Below are 19,731 nucleotides of genomic sequence, written 5' to 3' on the forward strand. Positions count from 1 at the left end.
TGATACCTCCATCTCTACAAAAAATAAAAAAATAAAAAAAATTAGCTGGGCATGGTGGCATATGGCTGTAATCCCAGCTGCTTGGGAGGCTGAAGCAAGAGGAATCTCTGAGTCCAGGAGTTCAAGGCTGCAGTGAGCTATGACTGCATCACTATACTCAAGCAAGACCGTGTCTCAAAATATATATTTTTTTATATATATATATATACACACACACACACACACACACGTGTATATATATATATATATATATATATATATATATATATATATATTTACTTCAAGTGACAAGATTCTTGGGAAAAAAATCCTGTGATCAAAAAAAGGCAATCTTAAAATGTTTCCATTGTTTCTTGGGCTTGTGAGTAAGAATGTTTATCTGCAAATCTCAAGTCTTGCTGATAGGAGGAAAATATTAAAAAGGAAAGTAAGACTGAGAAAGGAACCCTTTCTCTGAATCTTGTGCTCAGGCTGAGAACTTAACTTTAAGGAGGAGGAATTTTGCTCTTCCTCCTCTTTGATTATACACTCAAGATGAGATTTATGCTCTTGATTATACACTCGAGATGAGATTTACTGATCTGCCCCTAAAAAAGTTACGGATTTCCCTGAACCAGTAATGTCCTGCCAATCATAGGAAAGTAATGAACATTTAGCTGCAAGTTTACAACTTCTTAAGTTTTTTCTTATTTAACAAGCACCTACAGCAAGGAGGAACTGTCTCATGTCAGATAAAAATGAAAACTGTGAATGCTTATTTCAAATTAAACAAAACAAAAATAGGTTTCATGTGAACAAGATGAACTTCATTCTTTTAGTTTTAAAAGGCAATTTTATTGTATATGTTAAAGCCTATAAAAGATGAAAAAAGTCAAAACACATACAAATATTTTGTTAACTTGTGGACCTATATTTCGGCCTCACCATGCAAATCAGAAAAAAAAAAAAGTTGGCTTATTTCAAAATCTTACATAAATGATGACTTGGACTATATTTTTATTAGTATTACTTTGGCTTATGGTTTTTAATAGCTTTGCTATTTGATATTATGTATCAATATCAAATCATGGTGTATTAGGTGCAAAAGTAATCACAGTTATTGCCAGCACTTTTAATGTTAATTGTACTTTTAATTAAAAGTAATGGCAAAAACTGTGATTACTTTCACACCAACCTAAATAAATAACATTAATTAAAATCAGCTAGTAGTAGCACAAAGACAGACATACAGACCAATGGAATGAAAGTCCAGAAATAAACTCATATATCTAGGGCCAATCGATTTTTGACATGCGTGTCAAGTCCATTCAATTGGAAAAAATAAGTCACTTCAACAAATGGTGCCGGAACAACTTGATATCTACACGCCAAAGAATGAAGCTGGACCCCTATGTCACATCACATATAAAAATTTACTCAAAAGGGATCAGCAACCTAAATATAAATTAAAACTCTTAGAAGATCATATGGGGGTAAATCTGCATGCCTTGGACTTGGCAATGAATTCTTAGTTATGACAACAAAGGCATGAACAACAACAAAAAATAAACTGGACTTCATCAAAACTAAAAAATTTTGTATATCAAAGGACATTATCATAAAAATGGGGAAAAAAACAAGTGTTAGGATGTAGAGAAACTGGAACCTAGGTATGTTGCTGGTGGGTGTGTAAAATAATACAACCACTGTGAAAAAAACAGTTTGATCGTTCCTCAAAAAGCTAAACATAGAATTACCAGATGACCCAGCAATTCCACTCTTAGGTATATACCCAAAAGAACTAAACACAAGGACTCGAACAGATACTTTATGCCAATGTTCATTGCAGCATTACTCACAACAGTCAGAAGATGAAAACCACCCGTGCCCACCAATAGATGAATGAACAATACATGGTAGAAATATACAATGGAATTCTATTCAGCCATAAAAAGCAATGAAGTTCAATATACACTACAACATAAATGAACCTTGAAAACATTACACTAACTGAATTAAAGACCTAAATGTAAGACCTAAACCATAAAACTCTTAGAACAAAACATAGTGAACAAGTTGCTCAGCACTGGTCTTGGCAATTTTTTGCATAGGATCTAAAGTATAGGCAACAAAAACAAAAACAAATGGGACTATGTCAAACTAAAAAGTTCTGCACACCAAAGGAAATAACAAATGAAAGACAGCCTATAGGTTCGGAGAAAATATGTGCCAGCCATACATCTAGATATATAGCTTATCTCAAGATACAAAGGGTTAATATCTTAAATATTTAAGAAACACAACTCAATAGCAAAAAAAAAAAAAAAAAGAATAACCCAATTAAAAAATCAGCCAAAGACCTGAATACTCTTCCAAAGAAGATATTAAAATAGCCAACAGGTATATAAAAAGTTGCTCCACATCACTTATCAGAGAAATGGAATTCAAGACCACAGTGAAATATCACCACCTCACACCTGTTTGGATGGCTATTATCAAAAAGACAAGAGACCTAAAGTTATTTCGCAGTTCCTCCAGGGTATAAAGACTTAGAAAAGTTGGGGCAGTCACTAGCAGGCAGCTGGTGCACACCAGAACAGGCCCAAAATGGTTCTACAGCTAGTAAGGATAGTCCGAGGTTCCTGATCACCAGAGCCTCCTGACCTCAACTGTTTCCAGATTCTGAAACAGCAGTGTGGTTCCAGAAATGAAGCTCTAGAAGCAATTTCACAATTAGACCGGAGGTTTCCTAATCATAAAAGAGGTAACTCTCTTGGTTTCCCAGTTCTGTGCTAAGATGTGAGAGTTGTTCCTTAAAGCTCAACATACTGTCTCTTTCTTCAGATCTCCCAACTTAATTCCTCCTAAGTAAGCCACTTAATGCCTGTGCTAGATATTGATTTATTGCCCCTCATCTCCCAATTCGCCCTTTTTGTCTGCTCTGTGAAAATGAATTTGTGCCCTTTAAATATTTTTTTTTATCTGCCAGCTGACATGACATTAAGCTTTGTCAGTAGAGGGCACTAGAAAGGCATGCAAGGGAAAAGAATTGTGCTTCCTAGTTCCAGGGCATTCACTTGGCTCCAGTAGGCAAGGCTTTTCCAGGGCCCTACTCCTTCATCAAGGATGGTTCTTCTACCACCAGGCTCCTCAGTATGTGCTGCTTTTCCAACAAGAGCCTAGGTAGTTTTGTAGTAGAGGTCTCTGATGAGATACCTCTTCATAAACAGCATTCCCTGGTACCCTAAGGGGTAAATTTCCAGCAAATTCCACTAGTGCTGTACCATAGCTTGAACTTGCCCTTTGACACAGCCTTGAACGTGCCCTTTGACATAGCCTTGAACGTGCCCTTTCCCATAAGATCTAAGTTCACCTGGAAGATGGAAATGCACTCTATCTTAGTCCTGGGATAGTCACTGCTCCTTATATCTGCTATTCCTATATTCTTTAGCATTATCTTTACTTCTCACTGGTAAATCTCTTATTACTCCAATCCCCTGTTACAGTCAATAATTCCTTATATTATTCTTTCCCTGTTAAATTACTATGTGGTTTCTGTCTCCTGACTGAACCCATACTGATACACTCCAACAATTCTTTAAACTATTTAGCAGCCTATGGTAAACCCTCTCTTTGCTTAAGGGAAAGTGGTTCTTTCTCTACAAGTGTGTCTTTACTGTTTTATTTTTAAATGAAGGATTTGGGCTGTGGAGTGGGAGCGGAACAGTACAATATCCTCAGAAATGAAATGAAGTTGTGACATCAACTTTTTTAAATTAGGAAGTGATACTAATCATGCATAGCCAGGGTCAAGAACCATTCCTAGGTCAGCCTATTCAATATTTTAATTGGAACATTAACTTCATCTTAGAGTACTATCACTCCTGTTATGCCTAACCGCTATTTTGAAACTTAGCCTACAATGAGATACCACTTCACAACCAATAGAATGGCTAAACTTTAAAAAGACAGACAATAACAAGTGTTAGCAAGGATGTGGGAAACTGGAACCCTCACACATTGCTGACAGGAATGTACAATGGTGCAATTACTTTGGAAGTAGTTTGGCAGGGTTTTTTTTTTCGGGGGGGGAGGTGTTTTGGTTTTTTGTGTGTGTTTGTTTGTTTTTGAGACAGGGTCTTGCTCTGTCACCCAGGCTACAGTACAGTGGCACAAACAAGGCTCACTGCAGCCTCAACCTCCTGGGCTCAAGTAATCCTTCTGCCTCAGCTGGGACCGCAGGTGCACACCACCAGCCACCTAATTGTTTTTTTCATTCTTTGTAGAGACCGGGTCTTGTCTTATTGCCCAGGGTGGTCTCAAATTCATGGGCTCAAGCAATTCTCCCACCTCGGCCTCCCAAAGTACTGAGATTACAGGCATGAGCCACCAAGTCCAGCCCAATGATTATGTTATATTTTAGTCCAATCTTCAAACAGGAAAATTGATTTCACCTATTTCATTGTCAATTTTATCAAAAAGTATGGGTAAGAGTAAACCTACAAAAAGCTTATATATCTTTCCTGATCATGCATTCTTATCAAAACCAAACAAATCTGTAAGGTTCACACACTACTCCACAAAAAATGTTCAGATACTTATAAAAAGTCTAATTAGTTTTGCTTTGTGACATTTCCATTTTACTATCAATAAATGAGATAGGTTTGAAGAGCAGAATCTCATTACCCTTCAACTATTAAATGATTTGTTTAAAATAACTCTTCCTCCAACTCAGATTTCAACTATTTTCAGACTTAAAGCCAAAATTTCTAAGTCTATACAGATGATAAATGAGATTTAAAATCTTACCTTGAAACACACATTTTTCTCTGCCTCTAACCTATAACTATGACCCTTTTTTTTTTTTTTTTTGAGACAGAGTCTTGCTCTGTCGCCCAGGCTGGAGTGCAGTGGTGCGATCTCGGCTCACTGCAAGCTCCACCTCCTGGGTTCCCGCCATTCTCCTGCCTCAGCTTCCCAAGTAGCTGGGACTACAGGTGCCCGCCACCATGCTCGGCTAATTTTTTGTATTTTTAGTAGAGACTGGGACTACAGGTGCCTGCCACCATGCTCGGCTAATTTTTTGTATTTTTAGTAGAGACGGGGTTTTACCGTGTTAGCCAGGACGGGACTATGACGAAACCACTATAACCCAAATAGTGGTTTGGGTTTTTTTGAAGAAACCACTTTATGAAGAAAACCACTATAACCCAAAGTCAGCTCCAGCTAATATCCCAATATAAATCAAAATATATAAAATATGAGGAATAAAAACAGCTAATATGGCATATAAAAAACAAAGAACAGAAATAAGTAAATAAAGTAATTCACTTTCGGAAGTAATTACTTTAAATGTAAAGGGATTAAATTTGCCAATCAAAACACAAAGATTGGCAGAATATATTTTTTTAAATGATCCAACTGTATGTTGTCTGCAGGAGACTTACTTTAGATCCCATTGCACAAATACATGGAACGTGAAAGAATGGAAGAAGATATTCCATGCAAATAGTAACCAAAAGAGAGCAGGAAGGGCTATACTAGTATCAGACAAAACAGACTCTGAGTCAAATAAGTTTACAAGAGAAAAAGTATATTATATATTAATAAAAAGTTCAATAGAGCAAGAAGATAAAACAATTATAAACATTTACACACCAACAAAATATATGAAGAAGTTACAGATCATCAAAATATGAGGCAAAAATTAACATAATTAAGGGAAGAAATACTTCTATAATAAAAGGTGGAGACGTAATACACCATTCTCAACAAGGAAAAGAACAACCAGAAAGAAGTGAAGAGAGAGATGATTTGAACAACACAATGAATCAACTAGATCTAACATATATTTAGAACAAGGTACTCAACAACAGAATATAAATTCCTCTCAAGTGCACATAGAACATTCTCCAAAACGGGCCACATATTAGGATACAAATTAAGTCTCAACTGATTTTAAAAGATATTTATCATACAAAGTGTGCTTTCCAACCTCACAACAGGATTAAGTTAGAAATCAATCTGAGAAAGAAAACTGGAAAATACACAAATTTATGGAAATTAAACAACATACTCTTAACCAATGAATCAAAGAAGAAATCACTGGGTTAACCAGAAAACAGAGACAAATGAAAGCAAAGACATGACATACCAAAACTTACAGGATATAGCAAAAGTAGTGCTGAGGAGAAAATCTATAGACATAAACACATTAAAAAGGAAGACAGCTCTCAAAACAACCTATCTTTACAACTAAGGAACTACAAAAAGAAGAACTAAACCCAAAGTGAGCAGAAGGAAGAAAATAAAAAAGACCAGAGCAGAAATAATTAAAATAGAGACTAGAAAAACAATAAAGAAAATCAACAAAACCAAAAGTTGGTGCTTTGAAAAGATTAACAAAACTGACAAACCTTTAGCAAGATTTAAAAGAGAGAGGACTCAAATTACTAAAATCAGAAATGAAAGGGGAGACATTCATGACCAATTCCACAAAACCAAAAAGGATTATAACAGAGTACTGTGAACAACAGTACACCAACAAATTGGATAACCTAGATGAGATAAATTCCTAGAAACACAAAACCTACCAAGCCTGAACCACAAAAGAATAGAAAATCTAAATAGACCCATAACTATTGAGGAGATGTAATCAGTAATTAAAAACCTCCTTACAGGCTGGGCACGGTGGCTCACGCCTGTAATCCCAGCACTTTGGGAGGCCAAGGTTGGTGGATCACAAGGTCAAGAGATCGAGACCAGCCTGGCCAACATGGTGAAACCCTGTCTCTACTAAAAATACAAAAAATTAGCTGGGCGTGGTGGCGCATGCCTGTAGTCCCAGCTACTCAGGAGGCTGAGGCAGAAGAATCACTTGAACCCAGGAGGCAGAGGTTGCAGTGAGCCAACATCGCACCACTGCACTCCAGCCTGGCGACAAAGAGAGACTCCGTCTGAAACAAACAAACAAAAAAACCTCCTTACAAAGCAAAGCCCTGAATCTGATGGCTTCACTGGTAAATTCTACAAAACATTAAAAAAAAAAAAAATCCAGTTCTTTTCAAACTCTTCCAGAAAAGTGAAGAAGGAACACATCCTACCTCATTCTATAAGGCCAGTACTGCCCTGATACCAAAGTCAGACAGATGCTACAAGAAAATGACAGACCAATATTCTTTATGACCATTAATGCAAAACTCTTCAACAAAATACTAGGAAACCAAATACAGCAACATGAAGGCAAATCAAAACTACAAGATATCACTTTGTAGTCATTAGGATGGCTGCTACCAAAAACAAAACAAAAACAGAAAATAGTAAGTGTTGATGTGCATAGATTAGAATCTTTGTGCACTATTGATAGGAATATAAAATGATGCAGTCACCATGGAAAACAGTATGAAGGTTCCTTGAAAAATTAAAAATAGAATTACCATACAATCCGGCAATTCCACTTCCGGGTATATACTCAAAAGAATTGAAAGCAAGGTCTTCCTTGGGAGACCAAGGCAAGTGGATCACGAAGTCAGGAGACAGGGACCATCCTGGCTAATATGGTGGAACCCCGTCTCCACTAAAAATACAAAAAAAAATTAGCCAGGCATGGTCACACACACCTGTAGTCCCAGCTACTTGGGAGGCTGAGGCAGGAGAATCACTTGAACCCAGAGGCGAAGGTTGCAGTGAGCCGAGATCACGCCACTGCCCTCCAGCCTGGGCAACACAGCGAGACTCCATCTAAAAAAAAATTTAAATAATTAATTAATTAATTAATAAAAAGCAAGGTCTTGAAGAGATGTTTACATACCTAGATTCAAAGCAGCATTATTCACAAGCAACCCAAGTGTCCATTCATCAACGGATGAATGCATAAACAAAATCTGGTATATATATATACAACAGATTATCCAGCCTTAAAAAGAAAGTCCTGACACATGGTACAACATGAACGAACCTTGAAGACATTGTGCTAAATGAAATAAGCCAGTCACAAAAAGATAAACGCTGTATGATTGATTCCACTCATGAGACCTACTCAGAGTTGTCAAATTCACAGCAACAGAAAATAGAACAGTGCCTGCCAGGGAATGGACTATGGGGGAGGGGGAGAGTAATTGTTTAATATATACAGAGTTTCAATTTGAGAAGATAAAAAAAGTTCCATAGATGTATAGTGGTGACTGCCACACAACAATGTGAATATACTTGATGCCACTAAACTACACACTTATGTGATTTAAATGGTAAATTTTATGTTATATATGTTTTACCACCATTTTTTAAAATAAATTTTTTTTAAAGATCAAAATATGAACCTTGTGTTAAAAACTGGGAAAAAAAGTTGTTTCAAATATAAATAAAAGTTAAAATTAATGAGATTAAATTAAAAGGTGAGAGATTAGTTTTCACCATGCACCAAAAAGGAGTCTAGAAAGTGTGTTGACCATAAATTAATAAACCTAAAGAGTTCTTGTTAATATTTTTTAATTCATTAAACTCTATTATATGTAGGCAGTGTTCAGATTTTTATTAACATTATCCGACCATAAATCCCTCTGGCTGACTTTATTATTGTTTGTAATCCCTATATAACCAATATCCTTATAATCGTCATAATTTTAAATCATTTTCCCCTTAAGGAAAAATGTGAGGCAAAGACAGCAAGTGCCTGGCATTTCTCCATAGGGCAGTTCACTCTCAGCATGAATTAAGTGAGAAATGAGCAGAAATTAAAAAGGGAAACCAGGTCGCTTTTTTTTAAGCTTATGAGTTAGATATTAGTGGAGCTTTTCACGTTGTGCCTTCACTGTTTAATATTTACATTCCCAAAATGTTAAATTTGAACATTTATATAGAAATGCACTACCAGGTCTGATGTTTGTTTTTAGACGGTATTCAGATTACTAACACTATAATCCCATTGTATCAGCACCTGACTAAAACCATTAAGAAACTTTCTGTGAATAACCTTTACTGTACTTAATTTTGTATGTTAAAATATTTTTCTTTAAATTTTTTAATTGGCACATAATAATCGTATGTATTTATGAGGTACACAGTGATCTTTTGGTATATGTAATGTATAGCAATCAGATCAGGGTAATTAGCAAATCCATCATCTCAAACATTTATCATTTCTTTCTGTACATTTGATATCCTCCTGGCTATTCGAAAGCATATATTATCAATTACAGTCATCCTACAGTGCTAGAGAACACTGTAGAGCTTATTCCTACTATCTAGCTATAATACTTTTTTTTAATAAGACCTTTACCTTTACCCAAAGCGTAAAACAAAAGCAAACCAGAGACTGTCACTACCACTTCACTTCTTAATCAAAGGTTTGTGAGAAATCCTCTTTAAGATTTAAATCCAGCAGTTTTAAAAGCATGGTGCATGGGCCCCTGTGGTCCTGACACTCTTTTAGGGGACCCACAAGATCAAAACTATTTGTATAATACTAAAATTTAAAATCTTAAAATTACTGGCATCTTGGACTGAATTAAAGTCACCATCAACCACCAACAATTATAAAACAAGAAAAAGCCAGCCGTGGCTCACGCCTCGAATCCCAGTACTTTGGGAGGCGGACACGGGCAGATCACAAGGTCAGGAGATCGAGACCATCCTGGCTAACGTGGTGAAACCCCATCTCTACTAAAACTACAAAAAATTAGCCAGGCGTGGTGGTAGGCGCCTGTAGTCCCAGCTACTTGGGAGGCTGAGGCAGGAGAATGGCGTTAAACCAGGAGGCGGAGCTTGCAGTGAGCAGAGATTGCACCACTGCACTCCAGCCTGGGCGACAGAGCAAGACTCCATCTCAAAAAATAAAAAATAAAAAGACAAGAAAAAGCCAATGTCACTTAAGAATGTCCTTGAAACAGTAAAAATTATTAATTTTTATACACCTTTTTAGTGACAAAATTGGAACTTTCCATGAACCATTTCGGCTACATACTGAATTACAATAGTTGATGGCTGTCTCAAAGTAAAGTGCTTCTGTAACAGAATTGACAGCTTGAACTAGCCTCCTTTTTAATGAAAGTGACTGAAAGAATGATTGACAGACTATGGTTATTCAAATTGGAATATTTTGGCAGAGGTTTTCTCAGAAATGAATAAACTGAGCTTGTCACTTTAAGTAAACAAGTCACATTTGTTGCCAATGATAAAATTTGAGCTTTCAAGCAAAAATCCGAATTCTGGAAAACTCATATCCACCATCATCATGTCAAGACCTAAACAGCTTCCCAATAATTTGTCTCTAACAAAATGGGTGGTGATATTAACAACCATAACTTTCTTTAATATTGCATGATGAAAGATGTCAACATCTGGAAGATCTGCATAACACTGAACCAATATTTACAAATGACCAAGGAATGATGTTACAATCTCAGGAATGAGTAAAAGATCCATTCAAAGTTCAAACCAATGGGTTTTACTAGAGCATGCAAAAATCCACTTACATGATTTCTCACTGCATCTAACCTTTAAGAAATTGCCACTTACTGAGTTTTAATATAATACCAAACAAGAATATCCACAATTATCTGAAAAGGCCATTAAAATGCTCCCTCCCTGGCCTCCCCACCCTGTTTAGCCATTAACTGTGTGAGACTGGATTTTCTCCATATGTATTTCAACCCAAACAACATATTGCAATAGACTGGACGCAGGAGCAGATATGATAATCCAGCTGTTTCCATTAAACCAGACAGATTTACAAAAAAAGTAAAACAATGCCACTTTTCTCACTACCTGATTTTTTGTTTTAAAAAAAGTTGTTTTCATTAAAAATATGGTGTTTATATCAACATGTAAAGAGTTTATAATTGTCCTTTTAAGTGAACTGACAAAACAATTTATATTTCCCTTTTCATTTACAATACAGTAAATATAGATAAATTCACAAAAGCTTTTTGGGGATCCTCAACAACTTTTAACAATGTAAAAGGGTCCTGAGACCAAAAGTTTGAAAGCATTTAGAGTTTTAATATTAGATCCCTGCAAACCAAGAACAAGTATATAAAATCACACTGGAGGGAAAAAAAGTTCCTAGGAAAATCATATGAAAGCTGAAAATGAACACAATGTCAAATCAAAACTGACCTCACTCTATATAATATCAATAAAAAAGAAAATGCTTAGATAAAAAAGAATGCTTAGATAAAACTGATTTTGTGTGCCCTGGAAACAACATACAATATTCTGATCAAATAAACAAGTACATACCTACCAATATTTTGACAGATCACATTTTTGATAGCTGCACATTATAGTCAAAGAAACACCCAATCACAAACTCAAAAACAGATGATTAAAAGATTAAAATAGCAGCCATCACCAACAGGAGGGAGACAATCCAAGGTTCTGTCAAAAGGGACAAACAGGGATATATCAGCAGCTCTCCAGTAGCATCCCAGGGCACCCAGCTCAGGGTCTAGCTGTTCTATTTAAAACTGACTTACATGTTTCCAAGGCAGGAGGCAGGACAGTGAGACTAAGCTCTCATTTAACCCCAAAGGAGCAAATGGGTCATAGTGGAATTAATCTGCACTAATACTGCTCCATCTACCAAAAGTCCTTTTTCTGCTTACTAGATCCCTTTGAAGACTGAGGAAGAGCAACGGTAGTAATAGCAACATTTACTGGGCACTTACTACATGCCAGGCACTGTGGGCTAAGCACCTTACATGTATTAATCACTTAATATTTGAGAATATCTTAAGAGTATACACTAGTATTATGTCATTTTTGGAGCTGAGAAAATTAAAGTACAAAAAGGACAAATAACTTGTCTTAAAAAAATAAAAATAAAAATAACTTGCCTAAAGCAAAGCCAGGACCCAAACCGAGCCATCTGGCTCTGAGGCCCAACTCCTTAGCCACTACACTATAGTACACAGGCACAGTAATCAACAATAACATCTGAAGTTTAAAATTCAGTGCTCACCCTACAAAATGTATGTTGTTTATACTGAAACCTATTGCCTAAGGAAAGCTCCCATCTTGCAGATGGCCCTCTGACAGGTGCATCCATTGCTATTCACGCAGTGTTCAACTTTCAAATAGTGGGGGACTTCAAGCAAGAAAAGCAGATTTGGGAAGATGAATACTTTGGATGAGGTTTAAAAAAATTCAGGCCAGGCCGGGCGTGGTGGACGCCTGTAATCCCAGCACTTTGGGAGGCCGAGGTGGGCGGATCATCTGAGGTCAGGAGTTAAAGATGAGTTTGGGTAACATGGTGAAACCCCGTCTCTACTAAAAATACAAAAACTTAGCCGGGCGTGGTGGTATGCTCCTGTAATCCCAGCTACTCGGGAGGCTGAGGCAGGAGAATCGCTTGAACCCGGGAGGCAAGGGTTGTAGTGAGCCAAGATCGGGCCACTGCACTCCAGCCTGGGCGACAAGAGCCAAACTCCGTCTCAAAAAAAAAAAAAAAAAAAAAAAATTTCAGGCCAGGCGCAGTGGCTCACGCCTGTAATCCCTGCACTTTAAGAGGCTGAGGCCAGTGGATCACCTGAGGTTGGGAGTTCGAGACCAGCCTGGCCAACATGGTGAAACCCGTCTCTACTAAAAACACAAAAATTAGCTGGGCGTGGTGGCGCGCCTCAGGGCGGGAGAATCGCTTGAACCCAGTAGGGGCAGGTTGCAGTGAGCCGAGATCGCACCACTGGCACTCCAGCCTGGGCAACAGAGTGAGACTCCGTCTCAAAAAAAAAGTAGAATACAAATTACAAAATTTCATAACTGTTGGACCTCTTTTCCTTCTGCTAATGGAAGTAAAACCATTATTATATAGCAGCCTAGCCAGACTTTTCTAAAGAGAACAATGCCTCAATTCGGAAAAGCTTTATAACAATTGCTTCTACAAAAGTTTAATTAATAGATTTAAATGCTTTGCAATGTTGGCCAAATACGAGGGTAGTTTTAAGCCTATCCACTTCATTTCCGAGTTCAGAGTGAGTCTGCAGTTGTAATTATGTGATTAATCAATTCAAGGCAGAATTTTGTGATCATTAAAAAGGAACCTATAACTTCACCACAGAATTTAACTTAAGAGAAGTGGAATGGGAAAATGAGCAAGTCATATTAGAACACTGCCTGCAGGATGAGAAAGAGTGGGTAAGGCATGACTTATTATTTCGCAGTAATTCTACATAGGAAATACAGATCTTTCAGAGTTTTGTTTGGTTTTGACATTTGGCACATGTTTTAAAATAAGAACCATTTAAAGTTCCTTAAATAAATCATTTCTTTTTTGGCCTACTGAACTAAAAACATTCCACAATACAATTACAAAAATAACTTTCTGGTTTTCTCAGACAACCAGTTTTTAAGAATAATTCAGAGGTTCGCAAAGGATAATCTGATTTACATAAAGCTTAAAAAAAGGACGTAAAAGGTAAGTGAAAATGACCGATTAAGAAGACTGTTAAGGTCCTTTCTAAGTACAAACTGTCATGCATTGTAATTAAACACAACTACAATTTTAAACACCTGAAGGAAAAAAACCCACATAGAATTAATACTGCCAAAGAAAATTTCCGCTACCTTCAGGCACTTCAGTAAGCTATGTTAAAACGGGAAATGGGCTTTAAATTATCAACATTCACATCGATTACACTATGATGCATGAAAACTCCATTCTACAATGAGTAAACGCCCAAGAAAGGAACCCAACCAACTCCAATTGCCCTGGTGCTCGTAAGAGGTTTATACGGCACAAGGGGTAAAACAACGGTAGAGTCGAGCAAGCCTTTGGGTTACAAGAGTCCTTGAACACTTGCAATTGAGAATCCGCAATTCAGGAAGGAAGACACTAAGGAAACTCTGCACTGTCATCCAGGGTGATCTGATTCAGGTTCAAACCAAACGCTCAAGGCGACAAGTTGTAAACAGAAGACACACTTCAGCTCAAACCACCCAGCGAGAGGAAGCAAACCTGCCCATCGCGATGTCACAGCAAATCCCACCTTGCTGGCGCTCAGCCGGGAACGCTAGGATTCCCGAAGCACAGGGGCCCGCGACTCGGCGGCCGGCTACCACTAGGGCGGGAGGGAGCGGGGCTGGGCGCGCCCGCCCCCGGCCCTGCAGCCCCTCGGTTGGACTCCCCGCGGCGCCGCAAGCTCGGGCCCGAGAGAAAGGGCAGAGCAGAAGGGGCGGCCTCCGCCCAGAGACCGCGCCCGATACCCTCCGCAAGGACTGGGACGGGGATCCACCGAGGGTCCGGGGACTGGGGAAGGCGTTTTCCAGACCCAGCCAAAGCCCCACCCCGTCAGGGCTTTCCCTCAAGACCAAGTGCGTTCCCCTCACGCCCCGTGAAAGACATGCGTTACACAACCCGTCAGATAAGGGGCGCAGGGATCCGGGGTCGCCCCTCCTACCCCCGGGCGCCGCCGTCCGCATCTCCCGCGGCCCGGGGAGAGCAGAGGGACGGCCAGCCGGGACGCGCGGACGGCAGCAGGGCGCTCACCGGCTCAAGATGGGGCGCTGGCGGGGACCGCGCAGAGCGGCAGCACCCGGCTTGGCACCTGGATCACGGCGGATCCCTCGCCGCCCGCCGCCCGGTGTTTTCATACAAACCCCGGTGGCAGGCGAGGCGGAGGCGGCGGCGGCGGCAGCTGCAGCGGCGGCGCTGGAGGCGGAGCAACCTGTCCGCATCCCGGGCAACGTCAGCGCGGCGCCCCGCCCACCGCACGCCTTGCCAGCCGGCTCCCAGCACGCGCAGGGAGTGGGGGCGGGGCGTGCGAGGCCGCGAAAGGGGCGGGGCGGAGCGGGGCGGGGCGGTGCGCACGCCCCTTTCCCGCCGCCTCCCTTGTTACCTCCGTGCGCGCTCCGCCCCGCCCCTCTGCGCGCCCGACGGGAGGGAGCGCGCGCGTGGGGGCGGAGCGCGCACGGGAGCGGGAATTAGGGGCGGGTGTTCCGCGCGCTGCCAGCTCCTTGTCCCCAGCAGCGCCGGCCACCGCCCCACCGTACCGAACTGCGAGCGACTCCCCACGTTCTTCAAGTCACCTTTCTGTACATTCCCAACGAGGGCCCCAGCCTTTTCCCAGAACTAAGCCCGCGCCCACCCCCTCCCCCGCCATCAATCAGTCACTCTCTTAGGAAGGGTTCTTAAAGCTCCCCACGTGATCCCGGGGTCGCATCAAACGCTGGGGACTGCGGTAAAGCTTAGACCTTTCTGACCTCAAGGAGGGTCCATAATAAGAGGCTGGAAGGGACATGCTGTTACTACAATCGGGCTCCCAGAAAACAACAGGATTGCACCTTGTGGCCAAACCTCAGTAAATTAGATGCCTAGTGCTGTAGCGAACAAAATAGCATGCTGGTTTACTGTTTTTTGAAAAGGTGCCTGCATATAATCAAAACGGTAATGCTAAGTTGGCTACTGAAGGCAAAGGCGGAATGTTTTATCTGAGCCAAAGTAATGTGTCAGAGAAATTACTAATACACCCCCTTCTGTTTTGACTGTACTTCAGTGTACTGTAATGTATTGCAAATAAATACTGACATCATTTACTTTTTCACGATGCACAAGATCATGTTTGCTACTGTTTATGGTAAGGAATGTAATATTACAACTAGATAAGGGAATGCATTGAGAACTGTGAGATTTTTGTTTTGTTTTATGATCTTGTTCAAATAAAATTAAGCAGGTGTGAAAGCAATTCAAAAAGTAACCCAAGGTACACCACAGTGCTTCTTACAGTTTGCCCTTGGTAGATGTCTTTATTCAGATGAACAAGAAACTGCCATTTTATAAACATCGTAGTTTCCCTCATCGTGAGCACTAAAAGATAGGTTACGGTATTTAAAATAATTTTAAAACAACCACCACCCCAAACCACCCAATCAGAAAGGTATTATCTGAAAATACCCAATAATAATGTAATAATTTTACAATAATGCTAAATATGTATGTAATATACCTGAAACTTTTCTTAAAGAACATGTTTCTAAATGAGTCAACCTGCAATATAGGAAGATATTATGTGGATGTGTGTGTTTGTGGAATTTGAATCCTACTTTCACAAGCACTGTTAGCATAGTTTGATGACCACAACACAGACCCAGGAGATTAACCCACACAAGATAAATAGCAGCATTACGTAGCTTTGAAATGATTCCAATCACATAGTTTGCCACAAGGGTGAGTGATTTATATTTTGCGGTAATTAAGAACTTAGAGCTACTCCCCCACCCCCTGGGAATGTGACATCACTCTTCATCAGATCCCACGTGTATGAAGTTGAAATAAACTTCACCTCTCCTAGCTAATGTGACATTACACCTTATCAAACACCATATATGTTACTGACCTCAACTACAGGATTTCGAAATACATATAAACTCAAGAATTTGCAAGATACTTTGAGAGCTCAGCGGGTGGCAGATCTCGTGCTCTGTCAGCCACTTCCCTGAACGCTACCAGCTCAGGCTGCAACAGGGCCACACCCTGTTAGCCTTCAAGCTTTGCAGCCTGTCCACCAACACTGGCACCGCCCTCTAGCATTGTGGGACCTTGCATATCCTCACAGATCTGTATGTTGGACACCATCTCTCCCAAGAACCTCAGCCTCCAAAAGGTAAAGGTACACCTCAGCTGTTTTTCTTTTTCTTTTTTTTTTTTTTTTTTGAGACAAGACTCTCACTCCATTGCCAAGGCTGTAATACAGTAGTGCAATCATGGCTCACTGCAGCCTTGACCTCCCAGGCTTAATGAATCCTCCTACCTCAGCCTCCCACTGAGCATCTGGGACTACAGGCACACGTCACCACACCTGGCTAATTTTTTTAATTGTTTTTGTAGAGTCGGAGTCTCCCTAAGTCACCCAGGCTGGTCTCAAACTCCTGGGCTCGGCAGTCCTCCTGCCTTAGACTCCCAAAATGCTGAGATTACAGGCATTAATACCAGACCCACCTCAATCTTTAATCAGACTTTACTTTCCACAGAGGTCTGCTTCAATGTTAATTGAACAACTAGGTTTTAATAGTTTTGGAACTCACTCACTATGTAGTTAATAAACATCATCTATGGAGTGTATTCCCTGTGAAATTATTCTCTTAATTCTCTGCCTCTATACGTTGTGAACCTAAGAAAATAAATTATCTTCACATGGCAATAAACCATGTTGATCCAGGATTTTTTTCTCCTTAGCTCAGCTAGATCCAGGTTCTTGTCTCAAGACCAGGAAAAATCAGGTACACGGACACTTGAAGAGTAAGTGGAGTAGAATTTGTTAAGCAAAAGGAAGGCACTCAGCAAAGAGAAGGGTCCTGAAAGCAGGTTCCCAGTTGTCGGCTTCACAGTTGAATGCAAGGACTTTTACATGCAAGCTGATGGGGCCGGGTTCCCTGTTTGTATAAGGCGCAAATTCCTGGTGGCTCCACCCCATTCCCCCAGTGTGCATGCGGGCCCTTAGTCCACTGTAGGCATGTTTAGGCAAGACCCCTGTGTAAGTTCCCTTATCTGTACAAAACACGGGTGGGAGGTTCTCTGGGGACCCTTTCCTTACTGTCTGCCTAAAGCAAGCTGGCTGATGCCTTTCAATGTGATTCATGAAATCATACTTTTATCTCTCTACTTTGAACCATACAAAACACAGAGCTAATTTCTATTGGTCACTCTTTCCACAGCTTCTTCAATAAACCTTATTATGATATATAAAACTAAATGTGAATAGCTGATATAGATCAGAATCGAACTATATAATGGAATTCATTTAACTTGGATTCCTCTATTCAGTCTAGCCTTGTAGGTACTCAGTAAATGTTTTCCTGTTTCATTTTTGGACTAGTCATGGGGAGAGAGGGGTGAACATTGGAGCCCAGCTATCTCTTTCTCCTCTTCTGCTGATTACCTTATCTCTATGCTTTTAATAAGGTAACATACAAAATGCAACACACTGTATTACAAAACTCTATAGTCATAAGGCTTAGAACAGCCATGGACCTCTCAAAAACTCTACAGCAATTTCCATCTAGAACATAAATGTCAGGAGAGCATGATTGATCATGAGGTTTCTGAAACATAGCTGGTCCTCTGGAGTTAGACGATTGATTGTTATAACTATTCAACAATCAACCATTTATTGAGCACCTCTTATGTACCAGACAGTCCTCTTGAGATCTTCTGAGAAATTAAGCAAATGATAATGCTCAACAAAATACCTAACCACTGCCTTGTGTCAAACTAAAAGGTTTACCACAAATAGACCACAGAACAGAATGTAGTACAAACGACCAGAACTGAATCTAAATGAACGCGGCAAAACTGGGAGATGGAGGGAAGCAAACTGGGATTTCACACAATGAATGGTTCTGATGCAAAATCTTTTACAGTGGCAAATGGTTTCCACGGTAAACTGTGAATGATTATAATTCGGGGTCAGAAAAATTGAACTTAAAGGCCAGGTGTGGTGGCTCATGCCTGTAATCCCAGCATTTTGGGAGGCCAAAGCAGGAGGATCAATTGGTGATATAGGAGTTAAGAAGAAATCACTTAGGCAGATAGAGTATGGGAGCCTTTGGTAAGGCTTTTCTCTTTAATGAAAAGCAGCCCCAAATCATTTTCTAACAAAGAGCAGCCTGTAAGGTTGAGCTGCAGACATAGACAAGCAAGCTGGGAGCTTGCACTGGTGAATGCCAGCAGAAACTCGGGGCTAGACATGTTCAAGATGGCAGCTCCACTTTCCCTTCTCTTTGTCAGCCGCGTTTACAGTAAGAAGCAGACAACATGGTGCAGATCAACAGGAAAGCCCATTTGCAGAATAAGATTAGGGTGGGGCGACCAGCCTTCCTTTTCCCCCTATCCCCACACAGTATATAGACGTCATACCTGATGGAACCAATCTGTAAGCCCCATGTAAATCAGACACCGCCTTCTCCAACCTGCTGCCTATAAAATCTGCTGCAATCCACTGCCTCACCCCCTCTTTGGATATCTCTCTTTCCCAAAAAGCTGCTCTCCTCTCTCCTTTCTTCTAACTATCAACTTTCCACTACTTAACCCACCCACATGTGTCTGTGTCCTGAATTCTTTCTTGGCACACAACAACAAACCACAGGGTATATCCCCAGACAGCATAGGCATATCATTGGAGCCAGGAGTTCAAGACCAGCCTGGACAACATAGTGAGACCCCCCCCATCTCTACAAAAATTAAAATTAGCTGAGTGTGGTGGTGCATGCCTGTAGTCCTAGCTACTTGGGAGGCTGAGGCAGGAGGATAGCTTGATTACAGTAAACTGTAACCACACCACTGCACACCAGCCTGGGCAACAGAGCAAGATTCTGCCTCTAACAAAAAGAAAGAGGCGGAGGAGAGAGAGAGAGAGAGAGAGAGAAGCAAAATTGAGTAGAGACTTAGTGTACAGCATGATGACTATTGTATACTGGAAATTTCCTGAGAGTGGATTTCAGGTACTCTTACCACAAAAAAAAACCAAAATGCTATGTGAAGAGATAAATATGTTAGCTTGACTATAGTAATCATTTCACTATGTATATCAAAACATCATGTTGTATACCTTACATATGTACAATTTTGTTTTTTTGAGACAGGGTCTCACTCTGTCACCCAGGCTGAAGTGCGATGGCATGATCATAGCCCACTGCAGCCTCCAATTCCTGGGCTCAAGTGATCCCCCTGCCTTAGCCTCCTAAGCAGCTGGGACTACAGACGCACACCACCACACCTGGCTAATTTTTTTTTTCTACTTTTTATAGACAGTGTCTTGCTAT

General features: G+C 40.3%; 1 protein-coding gene across 3 annotated transcripts in view; it reads right to left on the reverse strand.

Annotated features, from left to right (window-relative positions):
• Positions 1-14,649, reverse strand: part of AGTPBP1 (ATP/GTP binding carboxypeptidase 1) — a 195,678-nt gene extending 181,029 nt beyond the window's left edge. Inside the window, exon 1 of one of the 3 annotated variants that reach the window (XM_054502331.1) lies at positions 14,462-14,649. In XM_054502331.1, coding sequence (XP_054358306.1) covers positions 14,462-14,649 — 188 coding nt within the window. Of the gene's footprint in view, positions 1-13,961; positions 13,981-14,461 lie in introns of those variants that run through there. The other 2 variants (XM_054502328.2, XM_063649639.1) reach the window with 2 other exon arrangements.
• Between the last annotated feature and the right edge of the window lie 5,082 nt (positions 14,650-19,731).

The sequence above is a fragment of the Pongo pygmaeus genome, chromosome 13 (genome assembly GCF_028885625.2).
Source record: "Pongo pygmaeus isolate AG05252 chromosome 13, NHGRI_mPonPyg2-v2.0_pri, whole genome shotgun sequence".
In the NCBI taxonomy this organism is placed as follows: Eukaryota; Metazoa; Chordata; class Mammalia; order Primates; family Hominidae; genus Pongo; species Pongo pygmaeus.